General features: G+C 30.5%; 1 protein-coding gene across 1 annotated transcript; it reads right to left on the bottom strand.

Moving 5' to 3' along the window:
* Positions 1–1,522: 1,522 nt before the first annotated feature.
* LOC115709081 (iridoid oxidase) lies at positions 1,523–5,739 on the bottom strand. Its single transcript, XM_030637115.2, has 2 exons — positions 4,824–5,739; positions 1,523–2,328 (listed from the first exon to the last, which is right to left on the bottom strand). Exons 1-2 carry the CDS (start codon positions 5,733–5,735, stop codon positions 1,693–1,695), a joined length of 1,548 nt encoding a protein of 515 aa, XP_030492975.1. The 5' UTR covers positions 5,736–5,739; the 3' UTR covers positions 1,523–1,692.
* Positions 5,740–10,294: the final 4,555 nt, after the last annotated feature.

Below are 10,294 nucleotides of genomic sequence, written 5' to 3'. Positions count from 1 at the left end.
TTCTGATAATTAGATTTGAGATTTGTAAAATAAAAATCTAAATACAAATTATCTCTTGTGTTACACGATTAGAGGGCTCTTTTCATTTACGACTCATTAATTGGAATCAAGATCCCTTGTTAAAAATTAGTGTTCCATACTGTGTTAAATCAATCAAAGTTTGACACATCAACTAATCTAATTTATAATAAATGTGTTAACTGCTTTGTTGACTCAATTATTAGAAGTTTAATTTTTTTTATATTTTTATAAATAAAAACTTAGCTGATGTGTCAAACTTTGATTGGTTTATAGTATGAGACACCAATTTTTAACAGGAGATCTTGATCCATTAATTGTCTCTTACACATGTCATACAACGAGACTCGAAAAAATCATAAAAAAATAATGGTAAAAAATTATACCACTAATCTGAGGTCCGTTTTTGGACCATGAACGGACAAGAGGCTCACCCAAGGGTGGACCGAGATTCTTGAGGTTGAGGGTGAGTAGAAAAGGAAATGGAAATTGAGAGCAAGGTGAGGGTTTGAGTCAATAAGGATGGAGGATGAGGACACGGTTGAAATTTCCAATGGTGAACGACAACAGATTTTGCCCATTGTACGGAGAGAGAGAGAGAGAGAGAGAGAGAGAGAGAGAGAGAGAGAGAGAGAGAGAGAGAGAGAGAGAGAGAGAGAGAGAGAGAGAGAGAGAGAGAGAGAGAGAGAGAGAGAGAGAGAGAGAGAGAGAGAGAGAGAGAGCAGAAAATGGAAGAGGGAAGCTGAAATCGGCAATAAAAAACGGTCTGGAACTTTTTGCAAGAATGAAGAAGATGATGCACGCAAATAGGATTTAGATACATTCAGTCTATCCTGTTGGTTTATAATTGACGGGAATACTTTATGCATGTGGGAATACACATAAAGTATTCCCATCGGTTATAAACCGACCAACACATGTTTTAGAAAATAAAAAAAAAATCACTTGTCGCTAATTCCAAGCCGACAAAATACATATTTTTGTCAGTTTTTGTGCTTAGTTTTTAAACCGTCGAAAAGTAGCTTTGCTCATCTATCACTACAAAAAACTGCTACGTATTTTTAGTGACAATTTTTTAGTCACAACATAATTTTTTTGTGACTAAATGTGACTTTTAGTCACAACAAAATGTTACTTGTGACTAAAACATGCTATGTAGTTACAAATTGTCACTAATTTAGTTTTAGTCACAACAAGTATTATGACTAAAAATATATTTAGTCATAACAAATTGTAATTTTTGTGACTAATGCTTTTAGTCACAGACTTTTTAGTCACAACATAAGAATCATGATTTATAATTAGTCACAATTTTTTTACTTTTAGTCATAAATGTTGTTGTGACTAAAAATAAAAAATTTTGTAGCATATATTTTGACAATTTTATGGTTGACCGTTATATATACTTTGTTTCAAGATGTTATTGTTTTTTTTCACAAGATTCTGAGTTTAAATAGTTAGAAATAAACACATGGGTGAGAGAGAAATAAAGAAAGATGCAGAATTTTCTTATTTCAGACTAATATTCCATTGATGTTATAATTAGATATGTGTGGTTGTCTAGTTTCTTCCTTCCCAAAAAAAAAACATTAACGTGTGTAGTACTTTTATTACACATTATTTGTAAATATACATTGCCCTTTCTTGTTTACAAAGTGATTAAATGTGCTTAATTTACAAATCTTGGCAATGTTGTCCTTTATAAGGGATTGGAATTACCTTGAGAGGAACAGCTTTCCTAAGCGTTATGCCCATTCTCTCACTCATATCCATTTCGCCTGGTTTAATCCCATCAGCCAAAACCCAATCAAACGACAACAAAAGTGAGCCTAAAGCCAAAGGGAGTACCCTAGAGGCAAGAGGAACCGCCGGACACATCCGACGACCGGAACCGAAAGGTATGAAATCAAAATGGTGACCCTTATAGTCCTTTACCATATTTGGCTCTAAGAATCTCTCAGGCTTGAACTTTAAAGGGTCTTCCCAAGTCTTGGGGTCTCTCCCTATTGCCCAAACATTGACGAGAATCTGAGTGTGTTTGGGGATGTAATAGCCGAGCATTTGGCAAGTGTCCATGGCCATGTGTGGGACTAAGAATGGAAGTGGAGGGTGGAGCCTTAGCGTTTCTTTGATGACTGCTTTTAGGTATGGGAGATTCTCTACGTCTCTCTCGTCAAGCTTCTTCCCATTTGAGATTGTTCTTCTCAGCTCGGACTGAACTTTTTTAAGTGTTTTAGGGTTATGAAGAAGCTCAGCCATTGCCCATTCTAATGTGCTTGTTGTTGTGTCTGTCCCTGCAGTGAACATCTCCTGAAATATTTTGTGCACATGTACTTACTCATTAAATTAGTCAATACATATATTGCAAAGAGTTTCATGCCTTCGAAAGTTGCTTTCGTTAAGGTATATGATCTTCTACATAAAACTCTTTGAAAATAAGTTTTTTTTAAAAAAAAAATTATTTTACTTGTTTTAATTTTTACCTATTTTTTATTCTTTAAGATATACCAACTTTTATAGTTCCTATTAGACCAGGGTTAATGTAAATTATATAATAGACTTAGTGAGTGAAGATATATTAGATAACTCACCTAAAAAAATGAGTATATTTAATAAAATATAATATAAGAGTATTTTTGATTAATGGATAAAAAAAGATATTTTTTAACTTATCTTTTGTAATGAAGTTTCATATTTTTTTATTCATTTATTCAAATAGTTTTTTATTATTATTATTATTATTATTTGTCAATTATTTTTTTATTTTAATTACTAAAAATATATATATTTTTGTCTAATATATAAAATATATATGTATTTTTGTCAAATATATATTGTTTTAGATATTGAATTATTTTTTTTTATAATGTTCTTTAAATTTTAATATCCAAATAATAACTAAATTAAACTTCTTACTTTTATTGTTTCTGTCTAAAAGTAAAAGCATGTGAACAAACCTACCCAAAATAAAATTTCTATCTCATCCAATATATCAATTCATCTAAATCTCATCCAATATAGTATTTTATTTTATTAATTTTATTTTTGAAACCAATCCAATATACTCATTTAAAATATAAATCATAGCTATCAAAATATTCATGTGCAAACAAACACATCCTCAAATAATGCTTGCGGAGCCCACTCAATAATTGGAAAGAAATATAAAAAAGAGAGCAAGACAATAATTACACTCTAAATATAGAAATTATTTTATATTAAAGAAATCCTGCTATTTCACTTTTTTGTCTAAACCAATTTTCCAACAGATTTAAAAATATATATATTTTTTTACAAGATTTAAATGTTAATTTAGAAGGGAATATACCTATTTTAGTTAATTATGTGTTTCATCGAAAAAAATAAATTTGATATCATATATTTTCAATAATATCCAAAATTCAAATTTAGGATATCCTATATATATTGAATAACAATAGTTGTACTCTACATTTATAAGTGTACACATTTAGTATTCTAATTCAAATTTAGTCAATTAAATTTTATAAATTCAATTAAACTATTTTCAATTATATGTAATTTAATAATTAAATTTAAATTTAAAATTTATGCAGTTGAAGACAGAGTACTAAATAAGCTCTTATACGATTTCAAAATAGTACGTTGAATACTAAATAATTATTATTTGGAAACACAAAGTAGTAAATTTGTATTCAACATCAAATGTATAAACACCCTATTAGAATATATATGCATGGAGAAGAATTAAAAAAAAAAAATTATCTCATATATTTTTTTCAAGTAAATAAAGAGAAAAGAATCACTAAAAAAGTTACCTTATATACTAACAATTTTTAGTCATAATATAAATATCGTGGGACTCTTTTAGTATAACAAAAAATACTTGTTATAAAAGAAATTAATATTTTAAATATAAATTATTAATTTTTAATTTAATTTTAATCGTAACATAAAATTTAAAAAAAAAAATAATAAAAGAATTTTTATTCTTTTAAATTAGAATCATTTCTACTGTTCCTAATTCCCTCATATATGATTTTTTTTTTATTATATATTATTGATGTACAGCCATTTTTTTTAAAAAAAATCATTTAAAACAATATTACCTAATACTTATTATAGGATAAGTCTATAGTATATTTTTTAAGAGTGTTTTGGTAAACTCTTTATTTGTTTCGCCTGGCATATATTAGTATTTTTTACTCTATTTTTTTTATTATACGTTATACTTATTTAGGACCACCTATAAATTTTGAAAAAATTACGAGTAGTTTACAATATTGAAAAATAAGATTTACATATTTTGTTGCACAAACGACTACTTTTCTTATATGCTTGGTAAGTAAGTGTTTAAATTTTATTTTCAGTATTCAAATTTTTTTAAAATTTTACAAGTAATCTTAAATAGCTACAACTTAATTATGTGATTATGAAAAAGAAATTGACTAAAAATCTCTTTTAAAGATAAAACATAGATAAAAAAAAAATCTACCCAAACGATCCTTCTACTACCTAAATTTCCATAGTTATATATATATATAAAAAAAAATTACACATCAAAAGTTTACTTATCTTATGTTTTCTATTTTTTTTTTTTTTGCTAAAATATCTTATGTCTTCTTACTCGAATGTATTTGTTAAATTATATATATAGTATTACTTCTGAAAATATATATATAGTACTATGGAATGGCCGGTGGGTACTGGCAAACACTAGAATGATTTTGTTTTAAAAAACTAGAATTGATGGAATGAAAATGGACATTAAGTCAACAATAATATATAATATTGAGTGCATTTAATGCATGTATGCATGTCCTTACAAAGACGATGACGTTAATGGTCCTGGAACAAAACTTTGAGGGCTCCTCCATCCCATTCCCTCGAAACTCCAAAAGCACATCTAAGAAGTCCCTTCTCTTCTCATCATCACTCTCCATCCTTTCTCCGATAAACCCTCCCGCAATCTCAAAAGCTTTCTCCACATGAAACTGTGTATTTCTCCTGATCCCTTGAGGATCCACACGCCTAAAAATTGGAATAAAATCAGCAACATTAGGTTTACCAGCAAACTCCATAACTTTACCTGTATGGTAAAAAAACTCAGCCCCACTCTTCGATTTCGGGTCCAATAAATCCTTCGAAAACATTAGATTTCCAATCAAATTAAACGCCATCAAGAAAAAAAACCGTCCCACATCGACTGGATCACTCCCACACGCCCCGGCTTCCTCTATAAATTTCACCATGCGCTCTATGCAATTCTCGCGAACGGCTCTAGATGCGTCGAGTCGGCTCGTTACGAAAAATTCTGTCATCGAAAGCCGTCTCAGCATTCGCCAGTGTGGGCCGTATTGGGCCGTGATGAGAGAGCCCTCGTTGCTGTGTTTTCCTTTCATGGACTCGTAGATCTTTCGGCCCGCTAAGACAACGTCGTGGTTTTTGAACATCTCACGGGCTGTTTCTTGGGATGAGATTACGATGGTGCTCATGGAGCCTAGCCATATGATCATGATGGGCCCGTGGATTTGGGCCAGCTTGGTAAAGGACACGTGGGGAGCCCAGCCCAGTTGGAAAATGTTTCCTACTATTGGCCACCACCTTGGGCCCGGCGGAAGCCGACCTAGCTTTTCAAGCTGACGATGACGACGTCGTTTTATCATTATTACTGCCCATGAAACCCATGATAACAAAGTTATTAGTGCAAAGAGTAACCCCAGCTTTTCGTTATCCATATTTTGTGTTAGGTTTTTCAACTAAAGATTATGCAGTATTTATAGTTGTTTTTTCAACTATTTGTGTATCAATAAAAGCCAAACTATTCTTTTTTTTTTTTGATAAATGTCCTGTATTCATTTTCTTTTGTCTCTTTTATTCATTTTTTATTTTTATTTTTTTGAAGGGAAATTTATTAATTTAAAAAAATTATTATGAATATATTATCAATACATACTATATATTATATATGTAACTGTGTATTAAATGCGTGTATAGTTTATGTATGGAGATATTATTATTATATGAGATGAGTTTTTTTTTTTTTTTTTTTTTTACATTGAACAATTTCTATTCAAAAAATTGGTGATGAGTACATTATAAAGAAGATATGGAAAAATCTCTATTCAAACTAGCCCAACATATATTTTAAGTGTGTGCACAACTAATTCATTTGTAGTCATATAGGCAGAGTGATTTAAATGAATAAGAGAAGTCTTAAAAAAATTACTAAATTAAAAAAAAACATCTTAAAGAGAGCCTAAATTACAAAAAGAAAATCTCTTAAAAAATACCGAGATCAAAGCTAAATAATTAGGCTCATAAGAATTCAGAGAAAGTCTAAATCCAAAAACCAATCCAAAGCTACAACTTCCTTAAATAACTGTGAGATTTCTTGATCAAATCTTAATCCAACTAAAAAAGTAATAACGACTGCTAAAAAAGTTAATACCTAGAATAAAAACTCCAAACAAATAAATTTAGTAACTTTATAAAAATACATAAAAATTAATAATTTTAAAATTGTCATATAAATGAATGATATAGTAAAATTTTAAGAAAGTTAATAAAAGGTATCCAATTTTGAGGTCCTTCTAGCTTAGAATGACCAAGTGAGTAAAATAAATACCACACTCATATTTATAAAATTTAGGTGATATTTCGTAATACTTTTATTTTTTAATTACAAAATTGAAAGTAAAATTTGTGTTTTTAAAAATAAAAATGTGTTCTATAACCACTTTTGTTTTTTAATTTTAAAAACAGAAAACAAAAGTGTGTTCTATAACTTTTACTTTTATTTTTTGATTTTATTTAAGTCGGATCCACGTTTGGGTCTGGGACTGGGGTTATGGTCCGAGTCCGAGACTGGGTTTGGGTCCGGAGTTCAGGTCCATAGGTCCAAGTTAGAGTCAGAATCTAAAATATTGATTAAGAAATAAAAACTATGTAAAAAAATTTGAAAGTGAATTTTTTTGTTTTTAAAATTTTTAGAATTTTGATTCTCAATTAAAAAATTGAAAAATGAAAACAGTTTTATAAAGCATGTTTTTTTGAAATATTTTCACTTTTCTAATAAAAAAAATAGAAAACTTATTAAAAAAAGTGTTACCAAATGTAACATTAATTAACACACTACTTAATAGTAATATTAAATTAAAATGATAATCTTTATTTAAATGTAGAAAAATATTCCTAAATATTATTTTATGAAGAAAAACTTATTTTTATTATTCGTGGAACGGATCGTGTGTCGTGACCTCAAGTCATTCTTAGGATATACACAAAATAAACTACCATATATGGTAAATTACCATATATGTTACCTTTTTTTTTTTTGAAGAAAAGCGTACTCTGATAAATAAACTGATTAGACTTCACGGTCATTACATAAAATGTTTATCGAAATGGAAGTTAATGGGATAACTCCAAACCTCTTGTGGGTAAATGCCCACTTAGCTACATTATGAGCGGTATAATTACAATCCCTGCTAATATAAGAGAAAATACAACTAGAAAATAAATGAGAGTTGTTAAATAAATTAACAATTAACCCAAGAACTATTTGTATATAACATAGAACACAATAATAAGATATAATAATTAGGTATGTGTACCTGATTGATCCATAGCAATTATCTCTGATTGATCCACAGCAGTTACTCCAATTTGATAGTGCAATACTATCAACTAAGTCTTCCTCCCTAGATCTCTAAATCAGAAGCAGTTTATTTTATCTGATTATCAAAAGGTATACAATTGTGATGAGACAATATGTATTTATAGAGTTAGGGAGGGGACTTAGCTACAAAACCCTAGTTGGTGGGCACTCGCTCATCAAAGGCTTCAGTCAACTAGAAAAGCCCACACTTCTGCTTCACCTAGACTTTACTCACAGATGCTAAGCCCATTAACAATTGATCACCAACAACATGGGCTAACACAGCAAAGAACTATCCAATCAACCCAAGTTTTAATAAAACCAATAAAATTTAATGTAAGCCCAAATAAAAGTCTAACATTCTCCCACTTGGGCTACATTGATTTTAATACATATATATTATATATCAAAATAATTTTGTTTGAAAACGACTCATGGGTTGAACAACAGGAAAACATTTGTGGCCACTTTAAAAAATGATAGTTCTCTGATAGCATCTCAACATACCGGTCCAATTTAACCTTTGATAATGAACTATGACAGTCACATTGTTTTTAACTCAACAAAAGACATTCATAATCACAAATACCAAAGTATTAAATCGACATGGTCAATAAGTCTAGTAGTGTGGTAAGGAATTATGTTCAACATGTGATCAATTTAAAATAACATAATATCCTTATCAGTCCTCAATTTCACTGATACCGTGATGCTTAATAAATAAGCCAGTGAAATTAAACATACACTACTTAAAATAAGTAAGTGTCACTAAACTTGCTTAAAGAATTAAGCCAAAAACATATCATTGTCAATAAGCAAATAAATTTAAAAGACAATGATCACAACAATATGAACCACATGCTTTCAATTCAATCATTCTCGAGAATATAACAAAACATAATTGAAAACATATCCATTCAATAATAAAAAATATTGAAACATAAAATGTAGTTCATAACTTTATTCAGAAAATTATAAATAATAATTTCTAAAAACAAACAAAAAACAAAACTCCCACTAACCCAAAAGATCAAAAGATTCTAAAATGCCCATATTAACAACATGTTTATTAAACAGCATGGCACTTAACCCTTTGGTTAGAGGATCTGCTAACATCGACTCGGTCTTGCAATTTTCAATAACAATGTCTCCTTTCTTGACCAAGTCTCTGACAGTGAGATACTTTATTTCCATATGTTTAGAAGCACTACTAATCTTGTTATTCTTTGAAAAGAAAACAGCAGCATTATTATCACAATAGATTAGCATAGGTGTGGAAATAAAATCAACCACTCGTATCTCCGAAATAAAATTCTTCAGCCACAAAGCTTGCAAAGATGCCCCATAACATGCAACAAACTCAGCATACATAGTAGATGATGTGATCAAAGTCTGTTTGACACTCTTCCAAGAAATAGCAAGACTCGCCAAGGTGAAAATATAGCCGAAGTTGACTTTAAATCATCTACACAACCACCAAAATGCGAATACGAATAACCAACAACTCGAAGATTGTCAACATGCTTATACACAAGCATAAAACTCTTCGTTCTTTGCAAATATCTCAAAACTTTCTTGGCTGCAACCCAATGATCAAGGCCAGGATCAGATAAATATCTCCCAAGAACATTGACTACGAAAGCTATGTCAGGTCGAGTGCAAACCTGAGCATACATCAAACTCCCTACTACACTTGCATAAGGGATGTTCTTCATTGCTCCTCTTTCCAAGTCGTTCTTAGGACATTGCTGCTTAGTGAACTTGTCCCCTTTCAAAATAGGAACAGAACCAGCTTTACACAAATCCATGTTGAACCTTTTGAGCACACGATTAATGTACGCTTCTTGAGATAAGCCAAGAACTTTTCGATTCCTGTCACGATGGATCTCAATCCCCAAAACATAGGATGCCTCCCCAAGATCTTTCATATCAAAATTGGAAGACAGAAAATTTTTGGTCTCATTTAGTAGTGACAAATCACTGCTGGCAAGTAAAATGTCATCTACATAAAGAACAAGAAAAATATAACGACTCCCACTGATCTTCATATAAATACACTGATCAAACTTGTTCTCTACGAAACCAAACGATGTCACAACCTGGTCAAACTTCAAGTACCACTGACGAGATGCCTGTTTGAGACCATAAATGGATCGTTTCAACTTGCAAACTAAGTGTTCTTTTCCTTTCTCCTTGTAGCCTTCAGGTTGAGACATATAGACTTCCTCATTCAATTCTCCATTCAGAAAAGCAGTTTTAACATCCATTTGATGCAACTCTAAATCAAAATGCGCAACTAAGGCCATAATAATTACGAATGAATCTTTAGTGGAAACAGTGAGAAAGTTTCGGTGTAATCAATACCTTCTCTTTGAGTAAAGCCTTTAGCCACTAAACGCGCTTTAAACCTTTCAATCGTCCCTTTTTATCCCTTTTAGCCTTTAAAATCCACTTACAACCTATTGGTTTAAAACCATCGGAGTAATAAAACTAGCTCCCATACACCATTTTTCTTCATGGAGTCGATCTCATCATCCGTAGCTGCTAACCATTTTGAAGATTGTGGACTATTAAGTGCTTCACTAAAAGTGACAGGATCCACAAAATGATCAATATCATATTCTCCTTCTCCAAGAT

This window comes from Cannabis sativa, chromosome 3 (assembly GCF_029168945.1).
Source record: "Cannabis sativa cultivar Pink pepper isolate KNU-18-1 chromosome 3, ASM2916894v1, whole genome shotgun sequence".
NCBI classification, from domain to species: Eukaryota; Viridiplantae; Streptophyta; class Magnoliopsida; order Rosales; family Cannabaceae; genus Cannabis; species Cannabis sativa.
The sequence above is the reverse complement of the archived record's forward strand: the minus strand, read 5'-3'. Positions and strand labels throughout refer to the sequence as shown.